The following is a 23,535-nucleotide window of genomic DNA, read 5'->3' on the forward strand; positions in this document are numbered from 1 at the left end:
GATATTAAATAATAATGGTGATAGTGGGCAACCTTGCTTCACTCCAGATCTTCCTGGGAAAGGTTCCAGTTTTTCCCCATTGCATATGATGCTTACTGATGGTTTTAAATATATGCTCCTGACTATTTTAAGGAAAAGTCCATTTATTCCTATGCTCTCAAGTGTTTTTATTAGGAATGGATGTTGGATTTTATCAAATGCTTTTTCTGCATCTATTGAGATGATCATGTGGTTTTTGTTTGTTTGGTTATTGATATAGTCAATTATGCTAATAGTTTTCCTAATATTGAACCAGCCCTGCATTCCTGGTATAAATCCTACTTGGTCATAGTGTATTATCCTGGTGACAATTTTCTGTAATCTTTTTGCTAATATTTTATTTAAGATTTTAGCATCAATATTCATTAGGGAGATTGGTCTATAATTTTCTTTCTCTGTTTTCAGCCTACCTGGTTTAGGTATCAGTACCATATCTGTGTCATAAAAGGAGTTTGGTAGGACTCCTTCAATCCCTATTTTTTCAAATAGTTTATATAACATTGGAGTTAATTGTTCTTTAAATGTTTGGTAGAATTCACATGTAAATCCATCTGGTCCTGGGGATTTTTTCTTAGGGAGTTGATTGATAGTTTGTTCTATTTCTTTTTCTGAGACGGGACTGTTTAGGATATTTACTTCTTCCTCTGTTAGTTTGGGCAAGCTGTATTTTTGGAGGTATTTTTCTATTTCATTTAAGTTGTCGAATTTATTGGCATAAAGTTGGGCAAAGTAACTCCTAATTATTGCTCTAATTTCCTCTTCGTTAGTGGTGAGTTCTCCCTTTTCATTTTTAAGACTAACAATTTGGTTTTCCTCTTTCCTTTTTTTAATCAGATTTACTAAGGGTTTGTCTATTTTGTTGGTTTTTTCATAAAACCAACTCTTAGTTTTATTAATCAATTCAATAGTTTTTTTACTTTCAATTTTATTGATCTCGCCTTTTACTTTTAGAATTTCAAGTTTAGTGTTTGACTGGGGGTTTTTAATTTGTTCCTTTTCTAGCATTTTTAATTGCAAACCCAATTCATTGACCTTCTCTTTCTCTATTTTATACAAATAGGCCTCTAGAGATATGAAATTTCCCCTTATTACCGCTTTGGCTGCATCCCATACATTTTGGTATGATGTCTCATTATTATCGTTTTCTTGGGTGAAGTTATTAATTATGTCTATGATTTGCTGTTTTACCCAATCATTCTTTAGTATGAGATTATTTAGTTTCCAATTATTTTTTGGTCTACTTCCCCCTGCTTTTTTGTTGAATGTAATTTTCATTGCATCGTGGTCTGAAAAGGATGCATTTACTATTTCTGCCTTACTACATTTGAGTTTGAGGTTTTTATGTCCTAATATATGGTCAATTTTTGTATAGGTTCCATGAACTGCTGAAAAGAAAGTGTATTCCTTTCTGTCTCCATTACATTTTCTCCAGAGATCTATCATATCTAGCTTTTCTAGTATTCTGTTTACCTCTTTAACTTCTTTCTTATTTATTTTCTGGTTTGATTTATCTAATTCTGAGAGTGCAAGGTTAAGATCTCCCACTATTATAGTTTTACTGTCTATTTCTTCTTGCAGCTCTCTTAGTTTCTCTTTTAAGAATTTAGATGCTACCCCACTTGGTGCATATATGTTTAATATAGATAGTGCTTCATTATCCATGCTACCCTTTAGCAAGATATAGTGTCCTTCCTTATCTCTTTTAATTAGGTCAATTTTTGCTTTAGCTTGATCTGAGATCAGGATGGCTACCCCTGCTTTTTTGACTTCACCTGAAGCATAGTAGATTTTGCTCCAACCTTTTACCTTTAACCTGCATGTATCTCCCCGCTTCAGGTGTGTTTCCTGTAAACAACATATTGTAGGATTCTGGCTTTTAATCCATTCTGCTAACCGCTTCCTCTTTATGGGGGAGTTTACCCCGTTCACATTTATGGTTAGAATGACCAATTCTGTATTACTTGCCATCTTGTTAACCCCGGTTTATGCTTTCCTCCCTTCTTTCCCCTTTCCCCCCCTTCCAAGTATTAAGCTTGTGAGCACCCCTTGTTTCTCACAGCCCTCCCTTTTTAGTGTCCCTCCCCCCACCTTAGAGTTCCTCCCCCTATCTTACCCCTTTCCCTCCCAGTTCCCGTATTCCCTTCCGCTTAGCTTATTCCTTCCCTTTCCACTTTTCCCTTCTCACTTTTCAATGAGATGGGAGAAGTTTCACCATAGATTGAATATGTCTTAAGATTTTTCACTTAAAGCCAATTCTGAAGGCAGTAAGATACCCACTATATTCATCCCCCTCCATTCTTTCTCTCATATATAATAGGTTTCCTATGCCTCTTCATGAGATGTACTACCCCCACTTTACCCTTTTTCTGGTACAATGTCCTTTCCACATCAATTTCTAGAACAAGGTATACATGTATTCTTTATGCATCTATATAGTCAAAATATAGTTCCCAAGATTAATCTTTACCTTTTTAGATTTCTCTTGAGTTCTATATTTGTAGATCAAACTTTTTGTTAAGATCTGGTTTTTTCATCAGAAATAGATGAAATTCGCTTACTTCGTTGAATGTCCATCTTCTTCCCTGGAAAAAGATGCTCATTCTCGCTGGGTAAGTTATTTTTGGTTGCATACCAAGTTCCTTAGCCTTTCGGAATATCATATTCCAGGCCCTTCGATCTTTTAATGTGGATGCTGCCAGATCCTGGGTGATCCTTATTGTGGCTCCTTGATACTTGAATTGGGTTTTTCTAGCCGCTTGCAATATTTTTTCTTTCATCTGAGGGTTCTGGCATTTGGCCACTATATTCCTTGGTGTTTTGATTTTAGGATCCCTTTCAGTGGGTGATCGATGAATCCTTTCAATGTTTATTTTTTCCTCTGTTCCTATGACTTCTGGGCAGTTCTCTTTGATAATTTCCTGGAAGACAGTGTCCAGGCTCTTTTTTTCATCATGTTTTTCTGGGAGTCCAATGATTCTCAGATTGTCTCTCCTGGATCTGTTTTCCAGGTCTGTTGTCTTCCCCAGAAGGTATTTCACATTTTTCTCCATTGTTTGATTTTTTTGGATTTGCTTGACTGATTCTTCTTGTCTCCTCGAGTCATTCAATTCCACTTGTTCAATTCTGATTTTCAGTGAAGTATTCTCTTCACTCACTTTTTTAAAATCTTTCTCTAATTGTCCAATTGAGTTCTTTTGTTCTGTGGAATTTTTTTCCATTTCGCCAATTTTGTTTTTTAGAGAGCTGTTTTCTGTTTCCAGTTCACTAATCCTATTTTTCAAGGATTTTACTTCTTTATCCACTCTCTCTTTGACTGACTTCTCCAGGCTCTTTTCCCATTTTTCTTCTAGCTCCCTTGTGAGAGCCTTTTTAATCACTTCTATGAGGTTCATCTGTGCTGAGGAACAGACGATCTCCTCCTTTGGGGAATCACCTGGGGACTGCCTGTTTTTAGTCTCCTCAGGATTTAGAGTCTGCTCTCTATCTGTATAGAAGCTGTCTAGGGTTAAAGTCCTCTTCAGCTTCTTGCTCATTCTGTCTATTAATCAGAGACAAACTACCAAAGAAAAACAGAAAAAACTGGAGTCTTTCTTTGGGGGGGGGGGCTGGGTGTGTTATCGAGCTTCCTCTACAGACTGCAGGTGGCAGCAGTGAGGCACTAGCAGGACTGTGCTGCGCCTGCGCTCTGAGATCCCAAAGCGTGCTGAGTCACTGAGGGGGGGGAAGGGGGGGGCGGCCAGGTCCTGAGAGACTCCAGCTGTTTGCGGTTGTGTTCTTCAGCCCCGGTGTTTTTAGCTTCTCTGCTGGGCTGTTGACTTGCTGCAGGTTCCAAACCTGTAGCGAAGCTCTCCCCGCAGAGACAGCTACGATCACTCCCCACCCCCTCTCAGCTCTGCTCCCGTGCTCTCACTGCCGCTGCCCTCAGCCTGCGCCCGATCTAAAACCGCCCCAGCCCTCCAGTAAAGACAGACCTTTCTTGGCGGATCTCAAGGATGGCTTCTCTTGGTAACTATTTGTGGGTTTTTTTCAGTCAAGCATTGATTCAGAGGCTTGTAATGAAGTGGATAGTGAGAGAAAGCGCGGAGCTTATGCAACTGTGAGCCTCCTCTCCGCCATCTTAACCGGAAGTCTGTTTTGAACTTTAAAAATGAAATGCTTCATTATATTTTCTCAGAAATCACCCCAAAGATTAGAGTCCTACACAGTTTGATGTAGACGCTGAACTACTTCCGGGAGGAAGAATTTTAGAAAGTCAGTTCTTTGGCACTTACAGCGGATACAAAGGAGTGATGTTTGGAGAGGAGGAAGGGGGCAGTTGGCCGGTGACAGAAGAGCGTCGCCTTCCGAGACAGGCTCTTAGACCGTCTCGGTTTTTCTTCCACTGCTTCTACCTCTCTTCACAGATGCCAGTTTCAATAACACGAAGTCTCTCCCAGTTGGGTCCGTCAGAACGAGGTCCTGGGGGTTGGCCATCTTGTCATTCTGTTCCCGAATACATCTGGCGATTTTTAAAAGAACTTTCTCCTAATGTATTTCCATGCACGAAAAGACAGCGTGTGCCATCACACAAACTAAACAGCCTTCTAGCTAAGACTGGCCTCACGTTCTTCCACTTCTGCACAGAAGTTAGTTAGAGCACGTACGGCTGCTTCAAGCTGCTGTCGGTCAGTCCGCTTCTCCAGCTCGGTGGAGGAACCGGGTCTGGAACTGGCACCAGGTCCCGCTCTGTGGTGCGGCCGGATCGGACACTGACACGGACGCAGGCCGCAGCCTCTTGGAGGCGGGTGGGCCGAGCCAGCCCCCGAAGCTGACCCCAAATCTTCCGTTCCAACACTCGTCCCGGTTCAATGAGAACCTTTCCAGGCAGCCAATGTCCTGCCCCTCATCCAATCAAAGCAAAACAAGCGAACGGCTCCTTTATACCTCATCAGAGTCTCCCAAGTTTGTATCAGAAAGGGATATTAGAGATGATCTACTACTCCCTTCTTTTTACACTGGGGGAAAGTAAGGTCTGGAAACCCTGAATTTACCTGAGCTCACCCCACGATCTTGTACCTAGTGAATAACTGATTTTTTCTAAGGGTATTTGTATTTTGAGCCCATCATAGAATCTGCCGAGATGGAAAAGCCCGATTGGGGTCATCTCTGAAATAATCCCAAGGAGGTAACCAACTACTGTTGTTCATTTGCCCAGGCCTACAAGGCCCCAAAGTTGTGACAGTCTAGTGTCTGAATCTATGAACTTTGCTCACAAACCACAGTTCTTCGCAAATTCCACATATTGATGGAATATCCACCACCAATTCTTCCAGGTTCCTAGATTCATAACTTCGATGATCTGACTCTCCCAACACTAGCTGATCCAGGCCCAGATCTTGCTTGTTTTGCCTCCATATTTTAGCATCCAATCCCTTATCTTGACTCACATAAACACCTTTCACTTCTCATCAGATTATTGCAACAGGCTTCCTATTGGTCTCTCTGCTTCCCAATTTCCCATTCCATTCGCCACATGTTTCCAAAATGATTTTCCTTGACCATGTCATTTTCTTACAGTGCCTGATACATAAAAGACACTTAACAAATGCTTAATGTTGACTGATTGATTGATTTAGGATTCCATTAACATCACTCTCCAGCTATCTGGCCTCCTTAGCTAAATTTAGACCAATAATATCTAAAAGTAGTTGACAGGTTTACTGATTTAACTTTAGTGATTAATAAAGTTGAAAGTTGAAACATTAAACTACTTCCTTTAAAACTGGTGATTAATCTCCTGCCTCACGTGGCACAAGTGATTTCCTGCTGGCAACTCCTTTTTGCAGAGTAGAATTCTCCTCTTCCTTCAAAGCACAGCTCGGAGCCATCTCCAATGGGATGTCCCACCTCCTCAGTAGGAAACACTTTTTTCTGCTGGAAATTACTTTGCTTTGCTTACTCCTTAGCATGGCAACAAAGACTTTCCTCAATCTGGACCTCGCACAAATGCTACCTTTCCATCCATATACTGGGTAGTTCCTGCACCCAATGAATTTTATTTCCCTTTATATATTTATAGGCAATTTCTATATTCTTCCCCTTTGTGTACTTTTACTCTAGTCAAATCAGACTACTCACTATTCTCCAGACACACTTTGCTTTTTCTCACCATATCTATGCTGTTCCTTTGGGGGGCCTTTGTCCCACATTTTTGCTGGTTGAAAATCTAATCTCCCATGCTGTCTCTCTCCCTTCTAATCAGAAGTGATCTCTCCTGCCTTGAACTTTTGTTCCACTGTTTCCTTGTGTATTTTGATATTTTCTGTTGTATTATAGTCCTTTCTATTATCCCTAATACAAGACTGTGTGCCCTTTGGATAGAAACAGAGACACTATCATCCTCATCTTTGTATTTTATTCAATACTTAGCAGAATCCCACGCAGTCAGTGCTCACCAGATATTCACTGAATCATTGCTTCGAACTGGAAGGAAACATAAATGATCAAATAATCATCAAATCCTCTCATATGACAAATGAGGAAACTGATCCTCCAGAGAGGGGAGGTCATTGAAGTCAGAGACATTGCAAATAACTGATATTTGAAACTAAGTTCCCTGTCTCCATACAAAGCCCTTTTCCATGACCCCACACTTGCCCCTCCTAACCGAATGGCCGAGCTGATTTGTGCTTATTTCCTCCTGCAGGTGGGTTTCTGGTTCCATATCTCATCATGCTCATTGTCGAAGGGATGCCCCTTCTTTATATGGAACTGGCAGTGGGACAGCGTATGCGGCAGGGGAGTATTGGAGCATGGAAGACAATAAGCCCCTATCTTCGAGGAGTTGGTAGGTCCCCCATTCTTGCATTCTTGCATCGTGGCCATTTTGGAGAGTGCCCTATTCAATCTAACACAGACCACTTGATTCCCCACCAATCAATATATCTGCTGATACTAGAAAACCCTAAAAGACCAGCTTGGTGATAATAAAGGGGAGTGGAAGGGTTGGGGATGGATGGTAAGGGAAGAGCTGGATCAAAAGAAAAAGAGGTTATCAACAAAATTGCTGACAAAGCAGTTGTTTTGCTGATCGGTGAGAATATGGGGGTGGTAGAGAATATGTGAATTAATTAGTAAACTCAACCTCCCAACTCCCCTGCTCTGAAACTTATAGCCAGAGAGGGTTGCCTGTGTCACTAAGGAGTTAATTAATTTGCTCAGATTCACAAAACTAGCTTATGTCAGAGGTAAAACTTGAACCCATATTTCCTAACACTAAAGTCAGTTCTTGCCACTAGGAAACAAGCATTTGTTAAGGCACTTGACTTATAATATCCTTATCATAATCATGCTATTATAATCCCTATTGTACAGTTGAGGAAACTGAGGTGGTTAGGGGTGAAGTGACTTATCCAGAGTCAAACAGATAACAAATATCTGAAGCTGGATTTGAACTCAGGTCTTCCTGGGCTAGTACTTTACCAATTCCCCCATCTCCTCTAGTGGTTTCTATGCTATATTGCTAATAAATTCTAGCTCATGTTTTTATATAGCATTTTAAGGTTTACAAAATATATTTCTCATAAAATTTCACATTGTGAAATAGACAATGCAAGCATTATTATCCTATTGTACACATGAGGAAACTGAGGGCCTATGGGATCTGTCAGTGTGCCTTGGATCACCCAGCTATTGTAATTTGAACCCAAGATTCTTGATTACAGCTCTAGTTCTCCTTCCCACCTAATGAGGAGGTAGCATGGCTATGATGGAAAAAAGAATGCAGGACCTGGAATAAGAGGGCCTGAGTTCAAATCTCAGGTTGGCCACTTGCCAGAATGGACCTCAGTTTCCTTATCTGTAAGGTAAGGGGTTCAGCCAAGCTCTACATTTAGAATACCATGACTTCCTTTCTAAGTTGCTACGAATGCCCTCCTTACAACTAATGCTAGCGGACACAGATCAGGTCATGGAAGAGCCCTCGATGCCTTGGCCAAAAAACCTGCCTCCACGTGGATGGCAAAGTCAAGTCATTTTTCCCCCTTACCTTGGCTATTATGGTGGCCACTGAGTGAACTCTCCTGCAACCAATTTCTCTTCAATCTTCAAAATCATGTGAATAACTAACTCATGATCCACAGGCAAAATGGCAGAGGAGTATCTCAAGTGGATCCAGAATTTACCTGTATCAAAAAAAAAGCGATCCCATGCCAGTCTAGGTGGAGTATCCCAGGCCAGGGTGGAGGGGAGGGGAGTTTGAAATCAGACTGTATTTTACCATCAGTGGTCAAAGTCGATATTCTGCTCACCCTGTGCTCCAAGAGAGAGAGTAAAAACAAACCAACATTTGAATAAAATATTCAGGTAGAAAGCTGTGTCAGCTCCCGTTTCTGCAGCAGAATAAATCTATCTCCATGCCATTGGTGCCTAGAAGATGAAACTAGCTCTGCTGTGAATGACTGTTAATTTTTAACATTTGAGATGTGTTGTTTTTCAGGCCATATTGAGTAATGACTAATTATTAATAATAATCCCTAAAATTTATATCAAACTTTACATTTTACAAAGAACTCTACAAACATTATTTTAATCCTGAGAGCTAAGGTACTATTATCATCACCATTTATACCATTTTACAGTTGAGGAAATGGAGGCAATCAGTAGTAAAATGAGTTGCCTATGGTTACACAGCTAGTAAGTGTGTCTGAGGCTAACTTCAAAGCAGTTTCTTGATTCTGGGTTCAGCACTCTAGCCACTGTACCACCCAGCAGCCTACTTAAAGAAATTAGTGAAATAAATCCTGGGATAAGAATCCTTACCAGAAACCTAAATTTGGCAATTTCCATCCATCACTCCTACATCTATTCTTTGGAGTCAAGGAGGCCAAGTCCAATCCCTCTATCATGACAGATATTCAGGTACCTGAAGATTGTTTTGATACCCTCCAGATGTTCTTTTCTCCATGGCTCTGATTCCCTTCCCCAGTTTTTGTATATCATGTCTTCCATGTCTTTCACTGTCCCAGTCACTTCTTTTGAAATATTACAGAAAAAAAAAATTAGGGCACTCACAACTGAATAAATATTCCAGATGTGATTAGTCTCGGGCAGAGTGCAATGGGACAGTCCCCTTCCTCCCTGTGGATGTTGAAATTTTATAACTGTAGTTTCAGACTGCCTTCACTCTATTTGACTGACCCACTAGTTTCCTCTGGTTTTATTATCCAACATGTTTGCTCCTCCCTTAAATTGAATAAGCATGATATCTCTTGCCTTCATCCAAGTCATTGGTAAAAATGTAGCATAGAGGGGCAGCTAGATGGTGCAGTGGATAGAGCATCAATCCCAGAATCAGGTAGACCTGAGTTCAAATTCAGCCTCAGACACTTAACACTTACTAGCTGTATCACCCTAAGCAAGTCACTTAACCCAATTGCCTTGACAAAAATAAAAGTTGAATACAATGGGACTCAAGATAGACTTGGAGCACTAATAGGAAGCAATTACCACTCTTTGGATTCAAAATTTAAATCTACCTGTGCTATCATCCAGCCCATTTCTTTCCATCTTGTCCACAAGAATAGGAGGTAAAACTTTGTCAAATGTTTTCTTGAAATTCTGGTAATACTTTAAATGTTTAGTAACCTTACAAAATGAGAGCAGCTAAGCGGAACAGTGGAAAGAGCACTAGAATTGGATTCAGGAAGACTCATGTTCATGAGTTCAAATCCAGCTTTATATACTTAACAAGCAGGTCATTACACACTATTTGCTCAATTTCCTCATCGTAAAATGAGTTGGAGAAGGAAATGGTAAGGCACTCTATTATCTTTGCCAAAAAAATCCCAAATGGGGTCATGATGAGTTGGACTTGTCTGAACAAGTCAAAAAATGCAACAAGGATAATGCGGATGATGATTATAATAATAGCTAATTTATATAGGCTGTAAGAGCTTTACATATGTTAACTAATTTGATCCTCACCACAATTTTGTGAGGATTGTTATTATCCCCATTTTAAAGATGAGGAAATTGAGGTATAGAAATTACTTTTTCTTGATGAAGCCATGTTGACTCTTAATGGTCACTGCTTTTCTTCCTAAAAAACTCACTAACTATTCCTTTAATAATATGAGGAGAATTGGCCACAGTGTCAATGAACACATATTGATTAAACACCTGCTGGGTTACTATATGTAACTAATCATACAAGGCATTAGGGAATATGCAAGAAATGCAAGACAGAGTCTCTGTCTACCAAAAATTCATTATCTCAGTAGGAAGATGAGACATGATACAATGAAAAGCTCCAGAATCAGAGGGCGCTGAGCTCAAATCCTGCCTATGATTTGGGACAAGTCACTTAACATCATTGTGCCTCAGTTTCTCAAACTGTAAAATGAGAGGGTTGGATTAGATGGTCTCTGGTGTCCCTTCCAGCTCTAGGATATAGATTATACGACATGCAAAAAGTGAACTGAGAACACCAGATATGATAGAAACGTCCAGTGGAACAGTGGTTCTGAATATGGAGATGTTGCCAGGAAGTGGGATGGTCAGACTGCCTGAGGAGGAGAGGCTGGAGGATGTAAAGAAATGACGCTGCGGAGGAGAGAGAAGGGGAGGCAAGGGAAGGGAAACGGTGCGAATAGCGCTGCCTTACAAAATAAGGATGCACAAGCCACGCTTGGAGTAACGGGAGCCTGCTTTGGCCGGAGCCCGGGATTTATGCGCGGTCTCCATGGGCAGCGAAGGACCAGCTCCGAGCACGTAGCCGTCGGAGCAGAAAACTCCCGTCACGCTTTGTCCTTGCTCTTGCTTTCAGGCATCGCCAGTGTGGTGGTCTCCTTCTTCCTCTCCATGTACTACAATGTGATTAACGCCTGGGCCTTTTGGTACCTCTTCCATTCGTTCCAGGTAACCAGGGAGGCTTTGGGAGATGCGCTAAACCAGAGTCTCACGGAGGCTGAGGTTGGGGTCCCTGGTTTGCTGCTGGGGGAAAGGGAGGCACAGGAAAATGAGCCATCTAACACTCATCTGAACAGCATTACTACATTAGCAGCAGTAGAGGAAGAATACTCCAAAACTTACATTGCAACGAGCTGAGGGCAAAACGCAATGTGATGAGGGGAGGGATCGAGGTGGGGTCGTGGGAGAAGGGTCTCCACTTGAACATGGTTAGGTCCCCGAAGGAAATCTCCCTCCACCTAGTTAGTTTTATTTTTCCATAACTTCTGGAGGTTCACTGGGACTAAATCCCTGAATATGGTTCCATAAAGGATCCTTTAAATAAAGGGGAGCAGGGTGAATCTTTATAAGAAGATATCTGGAAAATGTAATGAATTTCAATCATCATTGTCCTCCGTCTTGTTTTCTGACTTTGGGTAAGATGGGCTTCTTATCTCTTCTGTTCCCTTCCAGAGTCTAAAGTCAGTCCCCAGAGAGATCATTTTTCCTTTCGATGAGCTCCTTCTGGTCTTCCCATAGGCTTTCCTTTCTCTGACTGAACTTCTGCTTTTGACTTCTCTCCCTTGATACCGACACCTATTCCTCAACTTCAATTTGATGCTTGAACTCAAGGAGACATTTATTGTTTCCTATGGTAACAATAATAGTGGTGTGCATTTATATAGTATTTTAAAGGTGTTGAAGTCTTTTACATCTATTCTCTCACTGGAGCCTCATAATAACTCTGGGATGTGGGTGTTATTATCCCCATCTTACAGAGGAGAAAGTAAGATTTAGATATTAAGTGATTTGTGCATGGCTGCTTAGCTAGCAAAGTGTAAGAGGGAGGATTTGAATACAGATTTTCTCGACTCTAGGTATAGCACAAAGGCACTCCAGTGTTTTCCTCCCTTTTTTTTTCCCTCTTCTTCTCACCCAGAAAAGAAATAGAGAACAGGAAACACAATACAACACTCACTTGGAAGGAAGCAAACTTCTTTCAGGTCTGCTCTAGGAGGAAGTGGAGCAGTCTTTTGCCCGAGTGAGATTTGGGCAATCACAGATTCATGGCTTGACATCTTTGTGTGTAGCCTTGAGCCTTCCAGTGTCTAAAAATCCTCAAACAATCCATACTTAGGTTCTATATATTTGTCCCTTTGGCCAAGTGGTGCTATTAGATCTATACCCGAAAGAGATCAAAGAGGAGAAAGACTCATGTGTTCCAAAATATTGATGGGGTTAAACTAGGTGGCTTCTGAAGTCCCTTCCCCCTGAGATCCATGATCCTATAAATTCTTGGGCAACAACATATAATAGAAATCACTGTGATGGAGATCAAATAAGAAGATAATATATCTATTATAAGATAATAATTTAATTTAATAACCATACAGCAAAACACATCAACTGTTATTTCTTTGCCAATGTGGAGTCTTGGTCGATTGGAGTTTACATTTGAAAAGATCCTCAAAAAAGAAATTAGCCATTCTGAAGGCAATTTCTTTTTGGCCTTATAATTAAGCTCTTCATTGATCTACTGACTCAAAATGAAATTTCTTGACAATGTGATACCACTCTGAGAAACTGTGTACTCTTTAGCACATACCTTGCAAACACTGAAGATTGTTGAACTTGTGAGTTACTTTGATATTTATTTATTCAGTCAGTCAGTCAGTCTTAAGTAGGGTCTTTTTTGGAGGGACACCATGTTCCTGCAATGTTTGCAGTCTTGTTGACTGGGGCAAATTATTTGAATTACACTTCACAGAAGGCTGTGTATGAGATTTGCGACTGTCCAGATATCTTAGAACCAGAGGGCAATGTAGGAATAGGAAAAAAAAAATGCACTAGTCACTTGGAAAAAAAAAAAAAAAAGAAACTCCAAATTCCTGGGAGCATAATAGTCAAAATCTAGAGCTTCCAGACCAATGAAAAACTACTGCAAGTTGTCTGAAAGAAAGAATTTAAGTACTGAGGAGCCATAGTTAGGATTATATGTGATTTAGCAGTTTCCATGGTAAAAGTGTAGAGAGCTTGGAATACAATATTTCAGAAGGCGAAGGATATAGACTTACAACCAAGAATAAGTTACTCAGCTAAAGTGAATGCAATTCTATTGGTGGGGGAGAGGGTGGGCATTGGTCTTTAATGATATAAAAACTTGCAAGTATTGCTCATAAAAGGACCAGGGCTGTGTAGGAATTTTGAAGTGCAAACGCAAGAGTAAAGAGAAACATAAAAAAGTAAACATGAATAAACAATTTAAAGGGACAAAACATAGATAAACTGCTGATATTTTAATATGATGAGATGGTATATGTGTTCTGATAAACAGAAAGCCTGAGAATGTCTGTTTTTTTTTTTTTATTTTTATATGTTATTTTCTTTATTTTTAAAATTAAAAAAAATAATTATAACTTTTTATTGACAGAGCCCATGCCTGGGTAATTTTTTACAACATTATCCCTTGTACTCACTTCTGTTCCGACTTTTCCCCTCCCTCCCCTCCTCCCTCCATCCCCTTCCCCAGATGGCAAGCAGTCCTATACATGTTAGATATGTCACAGTGTATCCTAGATACAATACATGTGTGCAGAATCAAACAGTTCTCTTGTTGCACTGGAAGAATTGGATTGAGGTCAAAATAACCCGGGAAGAAAAACAAAAATGCAAACAGTTTGCATTCATTTCCCAGTGTTCTTTCTTTGGGTGTAGCTGCTTCTGTCCATCATTGATCAATTGAAACTGAGTTAGATATTCTGTGTTATGTTTTGATTATGTTAAAAGAAGAGCAGAAAGGGAAAAAAGAGGAACACTAGAGATATGGAGAGAAGAAAGGAAAGATGGGGACAATGATGTCACATGATCGAGATGTACAAGTAGAAGTCTATATAACAAGAAATAAGAGGAAAGGGGGAGTAAATAACACTTGAACTTTGCTCTAATCTCAACAAGAGAAATATACACACACACAGTTGGTAAAGAAATATATTTCATTCAACAGGGAAACAAAAGGGAAAGAGGTAAAAGGGAACAGAGAGAATAAGGAGACTAAATTAAGAAAGAGATTAGTTCTAAAACAAACCAACCTATTGGCAAAATTGATATTAAAAAAAAAGAAAAGAAATTGTGGAAGGGTTTTTAGGGAAAACAAGTACATTAACACAGTATTGGTGGAGTTATGAACTAATCTGGCCATTCTGGAAAGCAATTTAAAATCTTTAAACCGTGAATAGCCTTTAATCCAGTGATTTGAGGATATGCCTCAAAGATATCAAAGAAAGAACTCATAAGTGTAGAAATATTTAGAACAGTTCTTTTTGCAGTGACAGAATTTTAAATTGAAATTTCATGACAATATGATATCATTCTGAGAAACTGTGTACTCTTTAGCACATACCTTGCAAGCGCTGAAGATTGTTGAACTTGTGAGTCACTTTGATATTTATTTATTCAATCAGTCAGTCTTAAGTAGGGTCTTTTTTGGAGGGACTCCATATTCCTGCAATGTTTGGAGTCTTGTTGACTGGGGCAAACTATTTGAACTACACTTCACAGAAGGCTTGGATGAGATTTGCGACTGTCCAGATATCTTAGAACCAGAGGGCAATGTAGGAATAGAAAAAATGCACTAGTCCCTTGAAAAAACATGAAATCCCCAATTCCTAGGATAAACTTTCAGCCATTGAGGAATGGCTTAGCAAGTTATGATATACAAATGTGATGGAATATTATCGTGCTAAGAAATGACGCAGGAAATAGTTTCAAAGAAACCTGGGGAGACTTGTATGAGCCAACACAGAGTAAAGTGAGCAGAACCAGGAGAACAATCTTTACAATAGCCAAATATTATAAAGACAAACAATTTTAAAACGACAGGAATTTTTATCAATGAAATGATTCCAATTCCAATTTAGAAAACTCATGCTGAAACCTGCTAGCTATTTTTTTGATAGAGAGATGATGGACTTCAGAGGAGAGATGGAGACATATTACTTTTTTAAATGACCAATATTTAAATTTGTTTTGCTTGACTATACATCTTTGTAATAAGTTGTTTTTAAAAATTATATCTAATGGTAGGAGTTGAAGGAGAAGGAAAAGCAAAAGAAATGGGAGAGAGAAAAGATAGATAATAAATGATTGAAAAAAATTAACAAGTTAACCAAAAAGATGGCAGTTGTATCTTGAGCCCATAGCTCCTGTCTGGACCTGAATGATAATGACAAATCCTGCACTCTGAAATTTCAGTGTGAATAATTGTCATCTCAAGAATCTAGTACCCTCCAACCGCCACTGTGCTGAGAGAGAAAGGGACATGACTAAGCAGATCCTGATTTGCATGCCAGTTTCTAATACCCTTCAGTAAATGAACCCATGTACCTCTCTCCTGCTGTGTTGAATTAGAGGAATTAGTTAGGTCTTAATGAGTATAAAAAGTGAATCCTGAGAAATGCATTATTCGAGTTCATGCTGCCTAATTCCTCTTGGACTAGGACCAATTAGCACATTTTACATAATTATAACTTCAAATAGTGTGAATCCAACTATCTATGTGACAGCTTTATGAGCTTCATTAGAAATTAGCTAGTACTCCAGAGAAGTTTCTTGTTTTTCCTTGGCATGCTGTTTTATAAATCCCTATTGTTCTGATTTCCTGATTCATCTGCTTTGATCTGCCACTGTTTACTTGTTTTGTCCAAAGGGTGCTTCATAAATGTTCTTTGATGACAATGAATGTGGGTTTAAGCTAATTCCATCTCTAATGCAAGTTTGTTATTAGAATTAGTCTCTGTGTTTTCCTTGACAAGAACTATTGAGAGTCAGCATGGTGTAGGACAGAAGTTCTTAACCTTTTTTGCATCATGTACCCTTGGTGAAGCTGTTGGATTCCTTCTCAGAATAATATTTTTCGATGCATAGGATTACAAAGCAAATCAATTCTTTTGAAGCATAGTTAGAAAAATATTTTTAAGAGCACTGAAAATCTGAAGACCCGTGTTAGAGCTTTGCAAATCTGAGCAAGTCATTTTTACCTCTCTGAACTTCAGAGTCTTCTTCTGTGAAATAGAATAACAATTAGAGCTTCTCGGGGTTGTGGCAAATCACTTTGCAAACCTCCAGGCTCTCAGTATCTGGGCTAATGTTATGCTCAACGCTGTTCTACAGATTCTACTTGAAATCTGCCCGGGAAGTAGGGGAGAGAAAAGTAAAAGGAATCTGGAATTTCTGCTTCACTGATCTTGAACACTGACAGAAGAAAGTGATAGATTTTGCATTTCAACACCCTGGGGGCATAGGGAGGAGCCAACACCCCAGAGCAGTGGGGAAAATCCATCTCTGTCTGGGGAGAGTTAGGCTATCTGTGATCAGCAGAAGAGATTACAACTCTGGGTAGTTATATGCTCCCTTAAAAATAATTCTGGAAGGATCTGAGGACATACCCATGAGAACAGTCTCTGCTTCCGTTTTATGCACCTTCCCAGTGATCACCAGGGGATGAGCTGAGACACTGGCATTGGCTGTTCTCTAGAAAATCCAGAAGCTATATATATGCATTAAACTTTCTTCTTTGTTCTTCATTGTGGGATGGAGGCAGGAGTATCCTGGAGCCTCTTCCAGCAGCAGCAAACCTACAAGTGAAGGATTAGTTTATTGTTTTGCTCATTGTCTAGATTTAAGAAAATAATGTATAAAACACTAATAATGCAGATTATACTTGTGTGTCATGCACTTTAATTCCCCACCTTCACCCCTCCGAGATTCGGTTGTTAAACATTTACCAGAATATCCATGGGTGAACATGACCTTCTTGGAAGCATTGCCAGAGTGCAAATTCTGAAAGGTTTTCCCATGCTGGAAATGCTTCAAATAGGAAAGAAACAGAAATATGCAGTCTGATTATTATCTTAGAGTCAGCATGTCTAAATTCAAAGAGCCTCATTGTAATTTTTCAGCTAGAGAAACACTCAAAGATATTTTACTGAGTTATAAGGGGCTATGATCTGCATTTGGTGGAAGAAGGAAGAAGAAGAAGAAGAAGAAGAAGAAGAAGAAGAAGAAGAAGAAGAAGAAGAAGAAGAAGAAGAAGAAGAAGAAGAAGAAGAAGAAGAAGAAGAAGAAGAAGAAGCAGCTGATGCTGCTGCTGCTGTTGATAACTCCTTGAGTATTCAAATCTTAAAGTGGTTGGAAAGTGGAGTGGGAGGCAGTGTTGAGATTTGATGGAAAAGAACTAGAAGGAAAGGCATTAGCAGAGGGAGAGATTTGATTAGGCTTCCCCTGCGAAAAGTGAAATTCTTGAAGGAAGCCAGTGAAGCTGAGAGGTGAAGATGAAGAGACAAAGCACTCCAGGCATGGGGAACATCCAATGTAGACATGGGATGTGGGATGAGGAACAGCATATTCCATATGCTGGACTATAGAGTACAAGGAGGGAAGTAAGGTATGAGAAGACTGGAGAGGGAGGAAGGAGCCAGGTTTGGAAGAGGTTCAAATGACTGACAGTGGGCTTTATATACAGTGAATGGCTAGATTTGGCAAGAGATTGAATGTGTGAGATGAGTGTGAGTGGGGAGTGGAGGATAATGACAAACTTGTAGGCATCAAGGATTGGGATGCTCAAGTCTATAGATTTAGGTGGTTTAACTTGAAATACTTGGAATCGGGAAAGAAAGGCAATTTCAGTGGCTACATTACAGTTAAAGAGGGTCCAGTCTATGACACTTGAAAGACATTTCACCTTTGAGAAATTTATTTTGGTGAAATGAAAAGAGCTAGAGAAAGACAGTTGAGCTAGGTTTCTTGTCAAGTCAACTTGACTTTTATCTTGCCAATGGACTTTGATGACTTTAGAAGGCAGAGGGAGAGAGGGAGACTGTGCAACTCTGCCTCACTTAAATTTAGTTCACCCACGAATCAAGATATCACCATGCAATATCATCAGATTTCTTAGAAAATGCAGGATAAATAACAAGAAACTCAGTATCCTTCAATATTCTGGAAACATTCTGGAAATTCATCACTTATCCAGCACATCATTGCCCTTCTTAAATGTAAGTTCCTGGGTGGAGACTCAAGCCAGTAATAAAAATTAAATTATAATATGGCCTTCAGATTCCCAATGAAAGATGTACTCAAGAGGGACATGTCTGGGTAGTGGATATAAGGATATAAGATGCAAAATAAATCCGCAGAAATAGCCTATATTTCAAAAATCAAGAAAAACTGATAATGAAACAAATCCTGTTTAAAATATTTATAGAGATAGGGAATGAACTAGGAAAGTTAAAGCCAGTTTATATGGCTTTGTTGTTTAGTTTAGTTGTTTTTAGTTATGTCCGACTACTCATGGCCCCATTTGGGGTTTTCTTGGCAAAGAAACTAAAGCGGTTTGCCATTTCCTTCCCCAGCTCATTTGACAGATGAGAAAACTGAGGTAGACAAGGTTAAGTGACTTGCCCAGAGTCACACAGCTACTATGCATCTGAGGCCAGATCTGATCTTTCATCTTCCTATTCCAGGCACAAGTGCTATCCACTGTACCATGTTGCTGCTTCATATGATCATATGGTTAGAAAGAACTAATTGCTAGATCCTCATTGTGACATTTACACCTTGGATATTGGCAAATGCTATAAATGAGGGCTTCACTTATTCTTTTGTTGGTTGTCTAGACTTTAAAAAGTGATGGGAAGGAGCAGCTAAGTGGTGCAGTGGATAGAGCCCCAGCCCTGAAGTCAGGAGGACCTGAGTTCAAATCTGATCTCAGACACTTAACACTTCCTAGCTGTGTGACCCTGAGCAAGTCACTTAATACCAACTGCCTCAGGGAAAAAAGGATGGGAAAAAATGGTAATAATGCAGATTAAATGTAAAAGCATGTCAAGCATATATTTTAAAAGAGAGCCAGTTGTGAAATATTTATCAATACATCCCTGGAATAGCCCTATGTTTTCATTAATGTAGGGAACTCCCAACTAAGTAAATTCCTTCAACCAATTCTACAACTTACAGTCTTGGAGAGTTGCCTAGAGTATTGAGAAGTCCATGAATTTCCCAAGGTCACTCAGCCAATATGTATGTATATGGAGGCTGAGGTGGGAGAGAAAAGAGAGAGAAGTCTCATACTCAGATCTTCCTGGACTTAAGATAGACTTTCTATATAATTTATTCAAAATTGCTTTTCTATAATCCTGCCAAGAGTAAATGGAAGAAATGCATTAGTTAACCTACTGAGACACTTGTAAGATTTCTATAAATGCAATTATAAACCATTCTTTGTTGAAATAAAGGAAGAGAATAGGAATCAGATTTTTTTATTTGGCTAATGTGTGAATTTGTTTTGCTTAACTATGCCTATTTAGTTTTGTTTTTCTTTTTTATTTGGTAGAGGGGAGAGAAAAGGGAAGAAAGAGATAGATTCCCCCCCCCCCAAAAAAAAAACATTAAAGAAAAGAAAAAGAAAGAAAAAGAAAAGGGAGATTTTGAAGCATTTTTTTAAGTCATAGAAGAAAACAGAATGAGGGCCAGAAAGAATAAAAAACAAGTTGAACAGCTTTGAAAGTTATATGTTGATTTTACTATATATTTTGAAAGAATTCCTTTTGTTATACTTCATATATGAAAATTTTAATTTTGTTTAGTATTACAGACAGAATTTTAAAAAATACAAGGCAAGAAAAATAAGTGAAGGGAGACAAATAATTGGAAAATTTGTTTGCCCAAATGATAATATCAAGAGACTAACTAAAGTAACCTTGAGATATTGCTATACTAATGAAATTATTAAAGGTAATAACAATTTAATTTAATAAACAATGACAATTTAATCAAAAGAATAAAAGGTTTAAAATCTCAAAGAAAAAAATATAAAACAGTAATGACAAGGACATATCATTACTAGCCATTAAACTATATTATACAACAGTAGTCATATTAATGATTTGATACTGCATTAAAACAACAATAACAACAACCAAATCAACAACAGAAAAAGCTGATTAGTAGAACATACTGGATTATCAAGAAACAATCAAAAATAGTTATTCAATATTTGAAAACCCCAAGAACAAATTATAGAGGGAAGACAGAACTGCTGGAAAGCGCTAACAAGAGCTAAAGAAAATTGGAAAGAAATTTGGTAGATACTAGGTAGATCAGTATCTTATACCATATATCACAATAACCTAAAAAAAAAATCATGAGACTTAATTACAAATCACACACACACACACACACACACACACACACACACAGGTAAATATGGAGAAAGGAAATTAGGAGGTGGCAATTCTCCCAACTATGGTTTGGAGAAAATTCTTAGCTATAAAAGTGATGAAGGAAATAAAAGAAAAAAATATTACAAAAGGAAGAAAATAGGCAATTTTGATTAATCCAATTAAAAAGCTTTTATACAAACAAAATCAATGAACAGAATAAGAAGCGGAATTGATAAGTGGGAAAATATTTTCATCAAATAATCAATAAAGTTTGATATCCAAAATATATATATATATATATATATATATAACTATGACATCATCCATTTCCAATGGATTAATAGCCAAAGGATATAACTAGGGATACATTAATAAAGTAGTAGTGGATCTGTGAATTGGCCCAACTATTTTAGATATCAACTTGGAATTATGTAAGAAAACTGATTAATCAATTCATATCTTCTGATCCAATAGTCTTACTCTGTGGGTATGTATCATGAAGAGAAAGGAAGAAGAAAGAAAGAAAGAGAGAGAAAGAAAGGAAAGAAAGAAAGGAAGGAAGGAGGGAAAGAAAGAAAAAGAAAGGAAGGTAGGAAGGAAAGTAGGAAGGTAGGAAGAAAGGAAGGAGAGAAGGAAGGAAGGGGGAGAGAAGGAAGGAGGGTAGGAAGCAATGAAGGAGGGAGGGAAGGAAGGAGGGAGGAAAGGAGGAAGGAAGGAAGGAAAAGGGGAAGAAGAGAGGGAGGGAGGAAAGAAGGGAGGGAGGGAGGAAGGAAGGGGGGAAAGAGGAAAAGAGGAAGGGAGGGAGGAAGAAAGGAAGAGAAATTAAGGAGGTTGCCCAGAATCACCCAGCTAGGGCATATCTGAAACAAAATTTGAACTCATGTTTTCCTGATTCTGGATGCAGCATTCCATCCAATGGGCATCCAATGTGTAGTTGGGTTAATAAAATATACATTAAAACATACATACGTGTGTGTGTGTGTGTGTGTGTGTGTGTGTGTGTACAGAGCCCCAGCCTTGAAGTCAGAAGTTCAAATCTGATCTAAGACATTTAACACTTCCTAGCTGTGTGACCCTGGACAAGTCACTTAACCCCAATTGCCCTGGGGAGGGGGAAGCAACCATCAATCTCTTCAAGTAACAAGATGCGTCATGTCAGATAAGTGGATGAACCTCTCTAGAGCTTGGTTTTCTTATCTTCATTAACATTGTTTCTCTCAGGTCCCTTCCAGTTGTTAAAAGGGGGAGGGTTATTAACCCCTGTTTGTAGAAAGCTTTCCCTACCGGTGTATTTCCCCTATGGTTTCAAGCTATTCTGGGTCATGAACAAACAAGTTTTGAACTCTACCCTCTGGAAAATGAAGAAGGTGGCAGGAAAATGTTGGAATGGCAACTATGTCCAAGTATTTAGCCCAGGGAAGCAGTGATCCACAGCCCTTAGTGCCAACATCTCAAGTCCACTAGATCCTGAGATAGTCCAAAATCTAATCCCCATTACTTTTTTACAGACAAAGTTAGTTAGGGCCTGCAGGGGGCTTATCTGCCTTAGTTGGCAATAGCCACAGCTGTTCTCTCCCCTGCATTTACTTCTATCTGGCTGGGTGTTCTTGCCCGGTCCTCCCATCACTGATTGATACGCTGCCTTTATCTTTCTCCCACCAGAATACTTTGCTTCTTCTCCATGGTCCATCCCTGTCCCCGTTTTCCTTCTGAGTTTGGCTGGATTTGGCCTCTGACCTTCTGCCTCCCAGGAGTGGTCTTTATTCTGCCTCCCAGGAGTGGTCTTTATTCTTTGCCCTCTCGGCAGATTCCCTAGTCCCCTGTCCTTCTTCCCTGGGCTTCCTTCTCGGTCTTGCCTAGGTGGGGCACTTTATAGAGCACAGGAGCTAGAATCATGAAACTTCATGGAGATACACTTCAGATAGACACTAATTGTGTGACTTAGGGCAAACCACTTAACTGGTTTGGCCTAGTTTCTCTGGGGCACAGCACCTACTCTCAGGTTTATTGTGAGGATGATGTAAGATAATATTTGAAAAGTGCTTAATACACAATAGGTGCTGTGTAAATGCTTAATTCCCTCCTATTTGCCTTTCCAGCCCCCTTCCCTCTCCCTCATCAGTCCTTCATTGTTTTACTACCAGTGTTTGCATAATAATTGTTTTGATCTTAAAGGATCCTTTGCCGTGGTCTACCTGCCCAGTGAACAGTAACCTCACGGGTTACGATGAAGAATGTGAGAAAGCCTCATCAACTCAGTACTTCTGGTACCGGAAAACCCTCAATATCTCCCCCTCCATTCAGGAGAATGGGGACATCCAGTGGGAGCAAGCCTTGTGCCTCATCTTAGCATGGCTGGTGGTATATCTATGCATTCTGAGGGGCACAGAGTCAACTGGCAAGGTAAGCTCAGTATCTGTTACAACACAACACTGGAATGAAGGCTCGAAAGGGGAGGGACTATGATCTAGCAACGGAAAGGGTCAAAAGGCATGAATTCAAAGCCCTTCTCTGATACACGCAACCTGTGTGACCATGGGCAAGGCAACCTCCTTAAGCCTCAGTTTCCTCCTCTGTAAAGTGAGTAATTTGAACTAGATGTCCCCCTCTAGATAAGTGACACTCATTTCTCTCAACAACCTCAGAAAAGTCCCAGGGGTGAGCTGACACCAGGCAATCAGACTTGATAGATCACAAGGGTGTAGACTGTCACCCAGACCCTCGCCTAATAAAGCAGGCAAGAAGCTTCCACTAAGAAGGTTCACTTAAAAACCACAAGTCCTACATTTCTCCCTTCCATGGTACAACATACAATGAAAGAACTTAAGATCTGTCATATTTTGGACCACACGGGTGATCTATTCAACTCATTATTTTGTGTCTATAATGGCAGAAAAGACAATTTTATGAAACTACATGATTGCTGTCTGTGAAGTGACCTCAGAAGTATCAATCATTCCTTTAACAACCTATTTTGGAACCAAAATGTACTTGCATATTGTGACATTTGGCCACATGTGGTCAGTAGATGCTTTGGAACCAGAAAAGCTGAATAACCAAAAGTCTTGGGTTCATATCCAACTCTGATATTTACTAGGTGTGTGTGACTATGGGTAAGTCACTTAACATGTTCAATCCTCATTTTCTTCATCTGTAAAATGGAGTTAATAATACCTGTATTACTTACCTTAAAGGGCTGTTATAAGACTCAAATGAGATAATGTAGAGCCCATATTATTATCTCTTTGGAGTTTTTTCCCAGTATGAATCTCGATCTAGGTCATCTCTAAAACAGAGTTTTTTCATAGTTCTCTCCTCTTTCACGTCATTGTTAAATGCAGCAAATAATAAT

The 23,535-nt window shown here is 39.4% G+C and overlaps 1 protein-coding gene across 1 annotated transcript in view; it reads left to right on the forward strand.

Annotated features, from left to right (window-relative positions):
- The window catches only part of SLC6A20 (solute carrier family 6 member 20), a 65,944-nt gene that overhangs the window by 18,214 nt on the left and 24,195 nt on the right, over positions 1-23,535 (forward strand). The window contains exons 2-4 of the mRNA XM_051963207.1: positions 6,725-6,865; positions 10,844-10,935; positions 22,359-22,586. Coding sequence (XP_051819167.1) covers positions 6,725-6,865; positions 10,844-10,935; positions 22,359-22,586 — 461 coding nt within the window. The remainder of the gene's footprint in view (positions 1-6,724; positions 6,866-10,843; positions 10,936-22,358; positions 22,587-23,535) is intronic.

Source organism: Antechinus flavipes, chromosome 5 (genome assembly GCF_016432865.1).
Source record: "Antechinus flavipes isolate AdamAnt ecotype Samford, QLD, Australia chromosome 5, AdamAnt_v2, whole genome shotgun sequence".
Classification (NCBI taxonomy): Eukaryota; Metazoa; Chordata; class Mammalia; order Dasyuromorphia; family Dasyuridae; genus Antechinus; species Antechinus flavipes.